A 17051-nucleotide genomic window follows, 5' to 3' on the forward strand; every position below is an offset into this window, starting at 1 on the left:
GGAACTTGAGCAACGAAATAATTATCTATTGGGTGGCCCATCAAATCACCAGATTTAATTGTAAAAGGAATTGCAGTAAATTATTATTTAATTGGACTAATTTTATTATTTATTAAGAAGAATATTGAGATTAATTGTGGAATATGACGCCGTTATTGAAATGGTATACCCAGACTTTTTTGATGAAATTTTCGACAACTTATTGAGCCATATGGGTAAATTTCAGCAATAATGCGTTGGATTTCTGTTTATTTTCTGAAATTGTGGTTTGTTAGGACTTTCCAAAATCACAGAAGAAATTAAACGAATACGAAAACTTTTTAATTACTTTTGTTTTTTTGTTTTTGTTTGAACAGAATGTGTCGATGTCACAAAACGAGAAAAACTATCGATTTATCAAGGCAATGTTTTTTCAGGCATTAATTAGCCGCCTAGGCAAAAAACTAACATTTGCTGCTCTTTTCTTCATATCTTTTCTTATTGTATATCGCTTGCTTTATAAGAAATAATACTCCCTTTTTTTTTTATTACCAGAAATGGAAATTACTTCAAATGAAACAAAGTGATTTAATGCAGAATAGGACTCAATTTACGAGAAGTTTGGGACAAAATTGGATCAAATTAATGAATATGAAGAAAATCCTTCAATTCCCAACAGCCCTTATTAGAATGATTAAAATCTTACAATTTGTTGGAATGCAGCTTTCGCCAGAGGTGATAATATTATGTTGATCACTTTTTATTTTAATTTTTAAAAATTCATAATTACAATGATTTTATCCGTCAAAACATGCTTTTTTACCTTTAATATTAATTGACAAAAATCGTTTCATTAAAACTTTCTGAGACGATTTCTATTTAAAATAAATTCGAGAGCCCACTAAAAGTTTAGCAAATATAACATTAAAGCAAATAATTATTCAAGGATGAAATTTGCAGAACTTTCATAAACCCTTTATGACAATTTGTTTCTTAATTATTCCCATTAATTAAAAAATCATAATTCCATTTTGTTTTTTGAAGGCTATTACGGATATTTGTAAGAAACTGTCCGATATATTTCTGTCAAGTAGTGAAGAAAGAGTAGTATGTGAATCTTGTAAATCCTTACAACATCTCTTGACGGTGGCTGGCGTGTCTAGGGCAAATCTAGTAACTTCAGTTTGTAACCAATTGGTGGACCAAGTTTTAGCTGAATTTTTGGAATATATAAAAATGCCATTGTGTACACTTGTACCGACGCCGGTAAGTTCATTAATTTATAGTTAATTAAAATTCATAGTTACAGAAAAATGAGTAGGTTTTGTAACTGCATAGCTAGACATTATGTGTTCACTTTGTTTAAAAAAATTGATAGAGATATTTTGGGAAAAGCCTGAAAAGTTAACAAATCCACTTTAAAAGATCCCTGTTGATAACATTCATTGTTATGCGGATGAATTGGTTGGTAAAAATGAAATAGAGGAATGATAATAAAATCTTATGGTTTAAATAGATTTTCAACTTCTACTAAAATTAGTGATTCATTTAATGAATTAAGATGGTGTGTGATTGGAAAAGTCATTCAAAAGTACATATTTCGCTAAGAATGTTTATTCAGACGCCAGTGATCACCGTTACAGTTCATTCGCTGCATGCCTTTAAAAATATCACTCCCTTGCACTTATGTCAGGCATTTCTTTTCTATATTTTATGTTAAGAGTGCGAAATGTTCGAAGTTGTTTCCTAGATTTTAGCTTTTCGTTCACGAGCTACTGGGCTCTTAAGGACTGGAAAAATAAATAAATAAATCCATGAGGTAAATAAAATAAAATATATGCTTAACTATCTTTTCTTTTTTCAGATCCACAATCGCATAATTTATGTGAGCCAAAGTTTTGATTTCGATGATCAAATATTGTGGGAAACATGTAAAAATAATTTGCTTACTACCTCTATTAACAAACACAGTGATGAATTGGTATGTTAAAAATTTTCTCTGCTAATATAACAATAATAATATTAATAATGTGGCAGGGATTAGCTCAATAGTTAGCCTACTGGATACCCATCTGGAGATCATGGGTTTGAATCAAGCTGTTTGCCCTCAGATTTTCTTTTTCCTAGGAGCTTCTTACAACTCACTGTTCGGTGATAGTCAGCGTTGTCTGTCACGAGGCCGGCAGTGCAACTAAAAAAGCTCCAGGCGCCAATGACCCTAATAGTTGTCCCTTTGTTGAAAAAATGCTTTACATGTATGTACATGTATTTTATGTAGGAACATAAAATAAAATAAATACACTTGGCGCTAACGTAAAGTAGATGTGAATAAAAATATACAAAGGCACATCACTTAATATTTACATTTACATAATTTAACTAACTTTGTACAAAATTTCAGATTTTGGCGTTGATGACCATATACTATTCAAGATTATTCTATTATATTAAATTGATAGAAGGATTAAATTCTGAAAATAATACAACAGCCCATAACAGTTCATTATCTAGTGAAAGTGATGTAGAGAGTTTATTAAATTCTTGCGACAATTCGCAAGATGCGTATTCGAGTAGAATTGTTTTGAAGTCACAACTCGTAAATAAAATTAATTCGAGATCCAATGAAGCACTTAAGACAATTAAAATCTTTCTATCCGATAAATTTTCTAACGCAGTGAACATTATGGTAAGTTGACTTATCTGAGATTGAAAGGTATTCTATCATTTTGAATTGGTACGTATTAATTCAGGAGAAGGGATCCTCTCCAGGTAGCACACTGTTCATACGCTGTTATGCAGTGTTCAATACAACTCCCAGCCCATAGATTTTTTTTTTTCTTTTTTTGGATCTTCAAGTTTTAAGTACCAATAAATAACCCTAGGTGTTCACGCGCTTAAAGGGGAAAACATGATAGCAATTCAAAATAATAAAAAAGCTGCAGATATAATGTTATGCAAATAATATACACTGGGCTATTATGTTTACTTAAATTAAAAAATGTATTGCCACATTTCTTTTCAGGTTAAAATAAGACTGTTTAAAATAGTAATAATAATATTAGAATATGTTAAATTTAGCGTTTTTTTGAAATGGACGTGGAGCCTATGTAATGCATATGCTTAAACCGAATGGTATTTGCCAACCTGTAATGTGCAATGGGAAAAAAGTTGAAGGGGTCACAAAAAATTTGAAGTAGATTTCATCTTATTGAATTTTTTGCCCTAAAAATGTTTAATACATAATTTTGTATAACGGATTCTAGAGCCGTTTTCTTTCGCCATTTCTTTAAGTTCTAAAATCAACATCCAGGTAAAGGAACTCATTAACTTGTTTACTTATTTACAATACTTCATCTACTGCAAAGTTTTGGATTCTCTTCGAATCGAATATCCACAATTATCGGAAATATCTTTACTCTCATTCCCACCATTTGATTATTCTACTTATCTGTGTGATACGTTTTCAAAATTAGTAGCTAGCTGGGTCGACAACATTTTGAAGTAAACATGTTATTATTATAGAAAATGCTGTTTACAATTTATGTTTGTTACAGGCATTTAAAATAATGGCAACATTTATAGAATATTTTGGCCCTCACATGTCCAGTCATCCCACATTGTGGGAATTTGCAACTCACATAGAAGAAGATATAGAACCTCGAATGACAGAGATAGTTGGAGTCGCATTTCAGAATGATTGTCTTTACAAATCATCTTCTGGTTAGTATTTTTTAAAAAATGATTTCGTGTAAGTTAGCAGATTTATCCATTTTTATGGTAAAAAATTCGCACTGCTCAAGTCCTTGTAATTCTGTTTATCTTTCAACACTTTTTAAAAAAATTGTTTCTTTTAACATTTTTTTTTTTCCAGGAAATCTTTAATTTAATGTTTAATTACATTGTTAATTATAATCTGAACTTTTACTCTAGGGTTTAATTAACAGATGTTCGTACTCGTACTAAAGGCATGGAAATTGAACGAAACAATTTTAGAACTTATTTTAATAAAACTCTTAACAGCCATAATTTAGTATTTCAGAACTAGTTGAATTTATGTGTGCACTTTGTAATTTTCATTTCTTCTAATTTCTTTTAGAAGTTGAATCCTGCAATGAGCCGTCAGAATGTTGTCGGATAATCAAACAATATTGTGAACTTCTTGGCGAAGGAATTTTAGATTGGAAAAATGCAATGCAAATCATTCTCTTAATAAAAGAGGTATCTCTAATAACAGCAATTAAAAAATTAAATTACACTTATTGATGGTGGCATTCATTTTTCTTTATCCTTTCTACGGATAAGGAACGTATTACAATCATGTTAAATTTTCTGTATCGATTTTTCACCGGCAATATCTGTTTTGAGATTTTCTATGTTAGAAAAACTCTGTGTATATATGAACAAAATACCACTTCATATTATAAAAAATAGATGATTACTTAATACAGAGCCTATATTTACTCTGACCGAGGCAAGCATCAGTTCTCTTCCGGTTATGTTCGCTCAGACAATTCTTCGCTTGCCCTGGGAGGTTGTTTTGAGGTTAGCTTCTCATTCCTCCTCCTCCTTCTCAAACTCTAATTCACGCAAAAGAGTTCATGCCGTATAAGAGGGATTAGCGCTTGCCTGAACGCGTCTTTATGAGTGAATTCCTTTCTGGAAGATACTTGGAATCTGGTCACCTATTACTGGTCCTTAGCTCCAAACACTCTGCCCCCAGCTATCTTGATCATCTGAGTTTCATTCGGTCGCTAGTTCTTTGTTATCAGATGGAGCAGATTTACTGCTGTACTCCCTCCTAGTATTGTGCTTCGAAGAAACCTTTTTGACGAAGCTGTATTTCTACAATATCTCAAAGGAAGTTTCCATAAAAAGGCCATACCTTCTCTACTGTTTCATCACTAGTTACTCTGAAGATAGCTTCTTTTGTCTGTATTTTCATTGCAAATGGTGTAGTGTGTGTATTGCAAATAATGTTGTTCTCTATAAAAGTATAAACTCTTCAACTATCGTTATAATAAATCCAGGTTCTTTTCTGCCTTGTCAACATTTTGTTCTATTTTTTTTTTTAGTTGAGCCTCAATTGAACATTCCGCTTGAAATCCTTAATTTTTACGAAAGCGTTGTCGTTCAGAAACTTTCCTGATCCCACTTTTAGTCGTTCTGGACAATAAATGTATAAAGCAGATGTCATTTTCGCATATTAGTTAGCTTAAAGTAGCTTCGCCGGATTCAATATTTGGTGTAAAAAGTGCATTTTCAAATTCAAATAGGTATCTCTTATTAATTTAATTTAAAAACAATTGTTTCAGAACAAATTGCATGGTGACTACTTAGTGAATTGTTTAAATGCGTTTCTTAAAAAATTTCCGGAATATTTTTGCAAACCTGGCTATGCTATATATAATGCAGTTGCTACCTCAGTAAAACTAGAGTTGAGGAAACAAACAACATCGAATAGAGTACTTGATTCAGCAAAGGTTAGTGATTAATTATTGAAGGCATGCTAAAACGGTTGAAGCTCAATTTTTTCTAAGTTGCTGTAAATGAAACATCAATGGAATTTTCCTTTAAATTCACTTTTTATTTATTATCTATTTAATAACAAATTGATACCAGTAATCAGTTTATCTTGTCAATTAAGCAGGGGCTCAAGCAGTTAAAGTAAAAATGGAGCTATCACTTTTTGAATATTAATTAATTTATATATATTTATACATACTAAATGATTCACCTGATTCTCCTTACTTTTACCATGAAATACCTTGGTGATCTCTCCTAAACAAAGGTATTCCTGGTCCAGGCTGAAAAGCACAATTTTAGCTATCTTAAATTTCTAGCTATATAAAATAAAGTATAGCTCTAATTTGTGCTTCGCAATCAACCGATAAATAGTAGACGTCACGACTGAGTACTTTTTTGTTTACTTACATGAAATTCTTGCTAGATGCAAAAATTCTTGCTTAAATTACGAAACTGGAAGATTTTCGTAGACAATCTCTAAGTCTTACAAGTTCTGAATGCTTTAGAAATTCAATGCCTAAATACAGAGATAATACAGTTACCTCATTTTGGGTGCTGGGGACCACTTCCAATTAGATCCTCCAATCTCTTTTATGAGACCTTTTTTCTGTAATAAGTTACCCTTTTCTCGTAGGATTTGAAGAAAGAGGTAGGAGGTTTTACAGTGAGGTTTACTCTGGACTAGCCTTCTTAATCTAAGACAGGCAAAGATCTGTCTAGACTACTAAACTGTAATATATAAGGCATGCCTCGTCCTGAGTCAAAATAAATTATATTAAATATATTAAACGTTATGCCATTATCAAAAATTATCTATGGTGGATGAGCGTACGCTTTACCTGGAACCCTCTTAAATTATAAGATATCTTGAATATTTGACTTAACGGGGTGATACGGTACTCTTTTCTCCGTAGTGTCCACAATTGATTTTGAACATTACAGTGCACTGTGTTATACTCCAATAAAAAAAGAAATTATTGTTGGAAGATCATATTCACTGATAACCTGGCACCGATAATATAATCATTGCCAATGATTAATATTAAGGAAATGATGAGGGGAGGGTTTTAGAAGCCGGAATTTGATTCCTATAAATTTTCTTCTTAGAGATCCAATAGCCGCCTCCCAGTAAAGTTTCGTTTGAATGATACGAAAGATCACTGACGAGTTACTTGCAGAGGATCCAATAGCCGTAGATAATGACTCGCCTTAAATTAAATAAAATGTACTTTAGACACAACTTTATCTGCCCCCTACTTCCAAAAGAGCTTTAGTCCCAAAGTTTTTGGCATTCATCAGTGAATTTGTCTTTCAACTTGCCAGTTTCTCTATTCGTATCTTCACTCACCCAAAATAACTTTCTCCGGTGAGTGGTGGGTAGTGTAATGAGTGAACGCTATCAGAAGACCTTCAGCTTTCCAGCTTTCTCTCTCTGATTTTCGCTTACGTGAAGCTTTCCTACCCCGATTTTTTGATGATTAGACTAAACTAAATTTACGGTCTGAATAAGTTCTTTAATGACTTTCTGTTTTCATTATACTTTTATTTTTGCTTAAATTAAGGATTCAAAATTGCCGAGGAATCAGTCGGTCAAATAAAAACTAATGGAAAACTGTAACTCTACCAATCCGCATAGCCACGCCCTGAAGAAGACAATATATTTGTCGAAACGTTGGCAAAAAGACGAGTTGTTGTTTTTGAATCCTTAATTTAATAATTTACGGTCACGAAACCAATATACGAGTATATTCATATTCATTTTTGCTACCAATGATTTACAGAAGGATTTCATTCAAAGTTTCGTTATTGATAAGTTTAAATACAAAACATTTTTTAATTTTTTTATGCAGAATATATTGGACGAATTGTTCATAAACAGAAAAATCAAGAATCCAGAAGGCTATCAGCTGGTATGTTTGTTACATGAATTCGTAATAAGACAAGCTTATAAAAAAAATGGGTTTAAGCCTTTGATAATGTTACTTCATCCTTTACGAAGTGTGCTTAAAAATCAAGACATCCCAAAAATGTAAGAATCTTTAAAGAAAAGTATTGTTAAATATTTCAAACTTAATAAAATTAAATGTATTTTTGCAGATTACAACTTTTAAATGAAGTCAAAAGTCATGATCCTAAAAAAGTATCTGAATACATAAGTTTATTGAAAGAAAGACAAAGGTAATAATTTAACAAGAAACAATAAATAAAAAGATAAGATCTTTTATCTCTAACATAATTGAAATATATTTTTCTTTTGTTTTCCTAGAAAATCTACAGAATAAGTTCGTCTTTTGGATTGTTGTAAACTATTCAATGTTTTTTTAACATTTAATTTGTAACGTTTATTGATTTAGTGTTATTTACTCTTTTTGAGTTTGTTATTTAAGTATTTGTAAAATTGTTTATCAATAGAAAATAATATTTTAATAATAATAAAATGATTTATTAATTATTACTTGGAAGAGTAAGAATTGCAATCGTATCAAATTATGGAAGCTTAGGTATTCCTACTTGTTTCGTACATGAAAACAAGTGTAATTATGAGTTTGTATGGGTGTAGGGACGTTAGCATTTTTTATCAATTATGGCTAGCTGAAAATCATTTATAATCAGACAGACGATAATTTAATTTTATATACTTAAACCTGTAATCAAACTCTTTAAAGTATGTGTGTACAGGTTCGTTATTATTTTTATTTTATTTATTTATTTTTATTCATTTTAATTTTTAATGATTTAATGAATCATTATTATTATTATTATTAATTATTATAATTATTTATTATTATTAATAATTATTATAATTATTTATTATTATTAATAATTATTATAATTATTTATTATTATTAATAATTATTATAATTATTTATTATTATTAATAATTATTATAATTATTTATTATTATTAATAATTATTATTATTTATTATTATTAATAATTATTATAATTATTTATTATTATTAATAATTATTATAATTATTTATTATTATTAATAATTATTATAATTATTTATTATTATTAATAATTATTATTATTTATTATTATTAATAATTATTATTATTATTTATTATTATTATTATTATATAAAAACAATAAATGCAAAATAAAATAAATAAATAATAAAATTTAAATTAATTTCTCCCTTGATGTGACTGCTCCCTTCCAGTATTTTAATAATAATTTCCAATCTTTACCATTGGTGTATTCCAACAGTACTTCATTAGACAAAATTTCACTGTTGAAATACTTAATTCTGTGCTCTCCTAGAGAGAGACAGATTGCCAATTTATGGAATAAATCCTGTTCTTGAATATTACTTATAGTGCAAAGATTGTTATCTCGCTTAAAATCTTTGTAATTTAAGTTCAGGACATCACCACTAATCTTCACGCTTAAACTTTCGATAGGAGCGAACTGTTTAAATAATTATTTTCATTAAGTTCAAACTTAAGTTCTCTATAAAGATAGGAAATTAGAAGAATTCTGTATTTTATCGGAGCAGTTTTACATAATATTTAAAGTTACATTCATATTGAATTTTTTAATGAAGGCTTTAAACCAAAACATATCTTTTTGAATTACCTGAGAGGCTAGAATTTTTTGAGGTCTGTTATCAGAAAGGTTCAGGATTTTAATGTAATTATTAATGTATTATAACACATTGATTGATGTATGTATATTTGATTGTATAAATAAACAATGGTAACAATTTTGTTTCACAGTGAAGAAATTCCATTGGTGTGCACTGAGGCGATATAAATAATTTCTTTATAAAAGCTTAGGAATATTTGATTACGCATACAAACAAAATCACCCGAGTTGTAGTTTGTTTCACGACGTAATTTTACATCGAATGAAGCACCAGCAGATATATTCGGCGATGGCATTCCCGATTGACAGAGAACTTTGCTCGTGATTTCTAAGCACAAATTTTCATTGATTATCAACGCTTCGTCGTAGATTTCAGATATGAAATCCATGCTTAAATTGGAATTATCCTTGCGTATTCGACGGAAAATATCTTCAGCCTCGGGCGATTTATGTTTCTCCTATAACTCTGTTGAAGATAAAGGAGAGCAGGCAGTCAAAATGATTGCAAGCAATGCACGAATTTGATTTGGATGTGGTTTTTTTTCTCTTTTTTTCAATCTTTATAAACAAAATCAACCGACCTAAAGTGTATAATATAAGCTCGTCCTAAAAATACAATGTTCGAAACAGAAATGAAGTTAATGCCAAAAAAACTAACAACTATTTTGTATTTTTTCCTATTTTCTGAACTACTGCTTCCAAAAATAGCCGATATAATGTGTATGTATTCGCTTGGCATAAAAATACTATGTTAGAAACAAAAAATGTGGAAATTCTAGCGATAAATCTGAGGATTTTTTTTCTGTTCGATGAATTCGAAGGATACACTTGTAGAAAGGGTTCGATACTATTCCTCCCAAGCGCGCCAACATCCATGTGGTCATCATTGTCCGTAGCCTTGTACAGTATTCTTTTGTTTCAGACAATTTAAATGCTCCTAACCCAAACCCCTGCTCTGCGTTCTTTGCATAATTCTTCCTCTGTGCAGAGTTTTGTGTTATGCCATTCCTCAGCACTTAACATTGTTATTTATGTTGATAAATCATACCATCTTTGAAATATATTTGTGGGAATCGATAATACTCTACAATTTTCAATTAATTCAAGATATAATATAACAATAACTGGTTGTACGTTCTATAAGTTCTAAAATGTATTATTTTATAACAGTATATATGTTTAAAGGTTGCTAAAGTGAATTGAGGCAGCTATTATTGATTTCTGTGCAATAAATCATGATAGACATCGACAGGAGAATGGTACCTATGGCAACTCTTAATTAACACCTCTGTTGCTGCAGTTATTTCAAAATTGTTTCTTACTGTGCGGATTCTTTTAATAAAAGGTGGGTACCTATTTTTTTTTAACTTAAAATTAATGTAGATTTAATTATTAATAATTAATAATTTGTAAATTGAAAATTTAAAAAATGAAACTTGTTATTAATCTTGCTTTTATTTCTGTTAAATAATCTATAATTTTTTAAAAAACTAATATTTACTACCATTAAAATATTTTTTTAAAGAAAATATACAATGTATGTGAATTACACAATCTAATCTTCCTTGTTGTCTTAGCGACAACTAATTATTATATCCGCTATTTTAAATATCTTTAACCGCATGGAAAAATGCATAATTTCAAAATTAATTTGCAAAAAAATGTTGGAAAGTTTATTTGTATGTTGTAAATAATTTTTTTTATAACCAAAAGAGAGGCAGAAATATAAATATTATTGTTTGATCTTTTTCATCAACTATAGCCATTGAAGGAATTCTCAAATATACTTTTATATTATACACAATGTAAGGTATAATGTGTGTGCATAGATGAATAAATCAGCTTTTAATGTTTTTGTTCACTAAAATTAAAGTGTCCTATAATTTTATTACTTAAAGAGATAAAGGAGATAAATGCGCGGTGGGAATAAATCAATCGTTCATTGATTTCTAAAATTTAACGACGTAATAAACTAATAATTTCACTTTTCTAATCAGTGTAAATTCTTCTGATTCTGAATCTGAACATTATTCTTTAAGTTTGATACCTGTTAGAATCTGAGGCCTTTACGAGGCCCCTTTACTTTATGAGGCCCCTAACCGTGCTTAGGAATGGGTTTCTTGTTGCTGGACACCAAAGAACTCTACTTTGTGCTCTTAAAAAGAGAAAATCTATCAAATGTAGTCAGCTGAACTGGAATCTGTTACCTCTATATTCTGCTTTTCAATGCATTCCACTAAGCCCCAGTATTTCCTATATCTGATAAAGATTGTAATAATGTCTTTTATTTTTCAAGATAATCACAAAATAAAGTGTACTAAAAAGTCGGACTTTCGGTTATTGATTTCCTTCAACCTAAGAATATTTTGATCTTATTAATGTTATATTGAATTAGAACTGTATTTAATCAATTTACATTTTAAGAGAGGCGTTTACCCTTACTTCAAAACTCTCCCCTAATCCTCTCCTGAGGACATGCACGGCTTGATCATATGAGGTGTAAAGAAATCCTTGAGAATTACTTTCGCATATAAATTAGAAGTCAACTGATAAAGTTAGCACTCCGGTTCGTTGAACTATACCATAACCTTGTAGTCAGATCCCCTGATTACATCTAATCAAAATAAATTGGAACTTGCTGTGAGAAAGGATTGCGAAGGACGAAAGTAAGGCTCAGAATTCGACCCTTCGAGAAGAAAAATAGATGCCTTCATTCATTGCCCTGAAGTCTCTCTTCAGACCTAAGTCTAATAGTAGTGACTGAACTGGAATGAGACGTCTGAGTCGCGGTTGTGTTGGCTTTTAGGCCGACCCTTGTAGAAACTGTAAAAACATTTTTTGGGGCCCAGAGCTCAAGGCAATATTTTCTCTAGAGGCATGAAAAAGTGAAAATATTAGAAATACAAATTTTTTTCGGACTTACCTCATAGATTAAAGGAATATCTTCCTTTAACAGCGAATAAGCAACAATTTTTAACAGACGCAATTAAATATAAATCAGCTATTATTAACTGAAATTACAGCATTAAATCTGTTTCATACATAGAACTTAGTCTGAAAGTTCATTTCTAATAAGAATCTGTTAATATTAGTTAGACTTTAACTGCTTGAATAATAATTCTGAGACCATTTTAATTAGAATTCTATAAAATCTGACTTAGGCAGAAAGAAAGAGCTGTGGTTTACGGCTTAATAACGAGATGTCCTCGAAAAACTGGTGATAGTCTTTCAAACAGAACTAGTTGTATTACATTTGTGCAACTAGCATTATAAGTGAAGGATAAGATCAATAAAAAAAAAGAAAGAAAAAGAAATCAATATAAGATCAAGTCAATATAATCAATCAAATATAAGATCTATTCCATAAACGTAATTTGCTTAAAGATCCAGGCGACTCTACCAGCTGTCTGGTCTCATGAAATTAATACAAGGCAGCGTGAGTCACGTCTGCCAGGATGAACATTCTGATGAGTACTGAACAAATGTCTGGGAGCCCGAGAAAAAAGTGTTATTACATAGCAACCTGCCTGGCTCAGGAGGGAACCTACAACCTGGTCCAACTAACTGTGATTGTCACAATTGATTCCTCATTGTTGTAGGCTGACTAGCCAACCCCACAGAATCTGACGTAACCTAAGTTTACATCTAATTTTTTGAACAGAAAAATTATATTTAGAATGCAGACAACAGGTGGATTCAAGTTGTTGATATTGAAGAGAAAAGTGATTTGATCTTGTAGAGCTGAATTTCCTAAGTAATAAATATAATCCATGTTACAATTACATTTTTTCAACATATTATTCCAATACCTCATTGTATCAGGTATTTTCGGGGGTTCAACCGCTAAGTCTCCTTAGTATGCCAGTGCGATTTTCATTGAACAATAGGGTTTTGCTTAATTTTTACGTCCTTACGCATTTTTTTTTTTTTTATTCAAATATTTAGGGAAAATTCAAAATGGCTGAAGCGGCTGAAGAAGAGGATGTTGTTGAATCAGATGGGAGACTGTTATTCATGTTTCAATATGTCAGCAAATCTATGAAGTTAAAAGTGGATCGATGGCATAAGATGATGGCCACTGAAGAATACAGGGTTAGACAACTTTCATACTTTTATTTTAATAAAACTAAGATTTTAAAATTTAATTAGCAGATCTTTTATTCTTGAAATACAAAACTATTTTTGTTTGAAAAATTCCTCTTTTCTTTTTCCAATTTTAATAAAATATTGTAAATATGCTATCAACTTAAGACTTAGTTTATTTAAAATAATGCCTACAGATTGGTGTCCTTTAATATGAAGACTTCTATTTTTTTTCTATAAATTTAAGCAAGAACTTCATTAGTAATTTAGTTTTGTTATTCTCTAACTTCAGTTTCGTTTTATTTATTTGCATTTTGCTCCTTTACATATTGTCCAAGAGACCAAAAGTTATTTTTTAAGTTAAAAACAAAATGCATTCCATGTATTTATTTAGTTCTTTTCATTTGTTAAGTTATTAATGAATATAAATGTAAATATTATTTAATAAGGACAATTATTATTCATAGAAAAAGATCAATTATTATTTTGTTATGATCAATTATTATTATATTAAAAAGATCAATTATTATTTTGAGATTTCCACGTATCAGGTCCACATATCCTTAAGATTCATCCTGAACTTTTACCAAAGGTACGCCGTTTTATATCGCCCTTAACACATTTTTTTTTTTTAAACTTACGAAGTTCTCTAATGCTTCAATACTTGTGTTAGTTGATGTATTTATGTCGAGTTTTAACGATAAAATAATGTTGAACATACGTAATAGGATTTAGTGAATTCTTATTCAATAAATATTTAGGGACACATTTAAAACTTTTTTGCTCTTGACATGACAATGAAAAACTGTTCACTATTAGTATTATTGATTGAAATCACGCAGCTTTGAATAAGATGAGGCGTAGCGTATCGGTGTTATTATTGTTTCCTTTCAAGGGATTTACAGTTCACTGAAAATAAATTCTAAATTCGCTTTAAAATATTATAAATATAACGAAGTTCGAATCGGTAATAGAAGCATGCATTGAATGCCTCACGATATCGTGTTAACTTACTCTAATCCTTTTAAGTGAGTTGAAGGGGTTATTGTGGAAGTAGAGGAAAAAAGAAATGCAGAAATGAGGAGCAAACTTTTTGGATGAGCTGCAATATTTAAATTTGGCATTGACATGTTAAAACAAATCAAATGATTGTTTGATTATCAATTAAAAAACTTACTTTTTTTCTTATGATTATTTTTGCAGTGTATCGTTTTAGAATTTTTGAGCCAACCAGATTGTGGCAGACTAATGTTGAGTTTGAGTTCCAGTGGAGCACTTGTACCTAGTTTGCTGCTTCCATTTAATACTGGAAAAAATAAAGCAGTATACTTTCTTAAGCGAGAAAACGTTGCAATTACTGTAGATAATGTTGCAGCCATGCTCGTGTATGGAGACTTGTCCCCCAACGCTCTGGATCAGATGGCTATTCTTCTTGATCAGGTTCGTTTCTTTGGTATTTTTTAAACCTTAAATATAATTAAATGCACTTATATTTGTATGAAAATATCTTGGATTAGATTTTTGTACCGATGCTTATAAGTCCTGCGAATCAGACAACCTGGCCAAAGTCTGTGGCAGAAGATGTTAAAAAAATGGCTCTAGAGTTAAATGAAATAGTTTATAGAGTTAAAGGTCAAGTAAGTGGAAGAACTTTGTTACCTCTGCCAATTGGTATAGAAAAAGTTGCTGATGAGTGTGAGAAACTGTGTAAAAGGTATGCTTAATGGTAAAATTCCAAATTTGTCTTATTCTTCAATTTTACTTGTATTTGCACTTACAAGAGGATAGTCTTGTAATTTAGTCATTATTTATCTTTATATTAAGTTACTTGAATTTGAGCAGTAATTGCAATTTTTATTTTCCTACCTAATTGGCTTTGTGCTGCAATAATTAACAAAATCATTTCTACCCAATAACTTTGATATGATCGATTTTTGACACCTTCATAATAGGGGCAACAAGGATGAATTTTTAACTAATCTATTAAAAAAAAGTTGCGTTTTTAAAAAAAATCTGCTCTGTTTTATAGCCGAAATCGTCAATGTGATATGGAACTTAAATACAGCATAGAAAGCTGTGTTATAAAATGGGCAAATCAGTTAAATGAAGTTCTGAAGGAGACATCCGCCTCAGTTTTTGAAAAGGAACCGTATCCCAAACCTGATGCAGGTGATCTATCCAAGTTTAATTTACATTTAAACCAATTTTACAATTTTAATGAAATGAACAGAATTTTATTTAGTGGGATCAAACATTTGTTTCAATAATCGCGAATGTTAAATATTAACCTCTTATGATGTTATTATTCCATTTACATTAGTTTTTTGTGTTTACTGAATATATTGTATTCATGACTGGAATATTATTAGTTTATCAAAATTTATTCAACTCGTTACTTGTATTCTGTTGTCTTGCTTTTTAGGTTAAGTGATTTATTATGGCTTTTACATATGTATATTGTTTCTTAAAAATAGATTTACTATTTTGGTCATCACGAACCAAGAATTTAAAGGCAATCTATGAACAGTTGAGAGAAGACAAAGTAATGAAGATGGCTATGATTCTAGAATTAACTGATAGTGCATATTTTCCATGTTTTGAAAAATTATTCAAAAGTGTTGTTGAAGGTGAATTATGTAGCAAGACTTAATATTATTATTTTAAATTGTGTTATTGACTTCGTTTTATAATTTACTTATTTTATTATTCCAGCATTAGAGGAAGCAAGCGAAATAGATCGACATCTGTGTCCTCTTAAGAAATATGTTAATGAAATTGAAGATACTGTTTTTGTTGATGCTGAGCCTCTGTTTGTACCTCTCATACATACAATCGCGCTCATTTGGACACATTGTCCTTATTTTGCTACATCGTCTAAATTAATCAATCTTTTGAAGGAAGTCTGCAACTTACTTATTTATGAAGTTAGTGTCATACATTTTTACATATTCTTGATATCTAAACTCTGGAGGGCGCAATATTCACAGCATTAAGATTTAAAAGAAACGTTTCCTCTCACTTAAAGTCATTACCAATTTTGCGGGAACCAATAGCAGAAATATTAAAAAGAACTAGAAATGGCAAATCTAGTTTATTCATTTGAAAGATGCAAAATAATTAAAAAGACATTAATAGAAACATACATAATTTAAGAATATAATAATTTTTGCAAATGGATATATTTATTTCAATTGTAGAAAGATTTTTTACTGCATAACAAGTAAGGGTGGGTTTAGGCCCTTGGTAAGTAACATTTCACGCTGCACTATAGCATTTAACTCAGTAGCATTAATATTTCCCAATTCTTAAATTTGGTTTCATTTCAGACATCATAGATCCATCGCCTAACTTGATCTACCTATGGGAAGCGTAACTCCTACAAAACTTAAACTTTGAATATCTCTAATTTGCAAAATTTATTTATACTAAGGAAGAATAGAATAATGTTTCAACCTAACGGGAGGCCAGAGAATTGATCACCACCTATCGGTTCTATTATTCTTTCCAATCTTCAGAAAGACCAATTAATTATTAACATAAATTTAATGTTGTCCATTATTTGAATGTAGATTCTTTAAAATATAAACTAAAAATAATATTAAGACTAGCAATTAATATTAAGGCGGTTGTTATTTGCAATTCAGTTAACAAATCGAATCCCCCTGTTACATTTAAGATACACAAGTACTGTTAACCTCTTCTTTTTGAAACAATTAAGTTCTTCTTTATCCTAAAGTTGTAAATGTTACATTGAATAGAGGTCAATTTATTCACCAAATATGTCAAAATTTCCTTCATCCAATGAGATTTGATATTGATATTAAGCTGAATAAAATCCACCAGTTAGTAAAAAACTTTTTAATCAATGGTCTTCCA

The 17051-nt window shown here is 30.1% G+C and overlaps 2 protein-coding genes across 7 annotated transcripts in view; both read left to right on the forward strand.

Annotated features, from left to right (window-relative positions):
- Nucleotides 1–10414, forward strand: part of LOC141449129 (uncharacterized) — a 21791-nt gene extending 11377 nt beyond the window's left edge. The window contains exons 11-20 of one of the 2 annotated variants that reach the window (XM_074118238.1): nucleotides 535–714; nucleotides 1024–1245; nucleotides 1844–1960; nucleotides 2381–2665; nucleotides 3534–3699; nucleotides 4076–4197; nucleotides 5292–5459; nucleotides 7353–7531; nucleotides 7600–7680; nucleotides 10278–10414. In XM_074118238.1, coding sequence (XP_073974339.1) covers nucleotides 535–714; nucleotides 1024–1245; nucleotides 1844–1960; nucleotides 2381–2665; nucleotides 3534–3699; nucleotides 4076–4197; nucleotides 5292–5459; nucleotides 7353–7531; nucleotides 7600–7680; nucleotides 10278–10290 — 1533 coding nt within the window. In that variant the 3' untranslated portion in view covers nucleotides 10291–10414. Of the gene's footprint in view, nucleotides 1–534; nucleotides 715–1023; nucleotides 1246–1843; nucleotides 1961–2380; nucleotides 2666–3533; nucleotides 3700–4075; nucleotides 4198–5291; nucleotides 5460–7352; nucleotides 7532–7599; nucleotides 7681–7768; nucleotides 8183–10277 lie in introns of those variants that run through there. The other variant, XM_074118237.1, reaches the window with a different exon arrangement.
- Nucleotides 10301–17051, forward strand: part of LOC141449126 (dynein beta chain, ciliary-like) — a 71011-nt gene continuing 64260 nt past the window's right edge. For all 5 annotated transcript variants that reach the window (XR_012455344.1, XR_012455345.1, XM_074118220.1 and 2 more), the window contains exons 1-7: nucleotides 10301–10437; nucleotides 13038–13184; nucleotides 14379–14615; nucleotides 14693–14889; nucleotides 15205–15344; nucleotides 15650–15802; nucleotides 15888–16099. Coding sequence is in view for 3 of the 5 variants with exons in the window: in XM_074118220.1 (XP_073974321.1) it covers nucleotides 13050–13184; nucleotides 14379–14615; nucleotides 14693–14889; nucleotides 15205–15344; nucleotides 15650–15802; nucleotides 15888–16099 (1074 nt within the window). In the remaining 2 variants the exon portion in view is untranslated. The remainder of the gene's footprint in view (nucleotides 10438–13037; nucleotides 13185–14378; nucleotides 14616–14692; nucleotides 14890–15204; nucleotides 15345–15649; nucleotides 15803–15887; nucleotides 16100–17051) is intronic.

The sequence above is a fragment of the Rhodnius prolixus genome, unplaced genomic scaffold (assembly GCF_049639745.1).
Source record: "Rhodnius prolixus isolate KJV_2025 unplaced genomic scaffold, Rpr scaffold_2, whole genome shotgun sequence".
Taxonomy (NCBI): Eukaryota; Metazoa; Arthropoda; class Insecta; order Hemiptera; family Reduviidae; genus Rhodnius; species Rhodnius prolixus.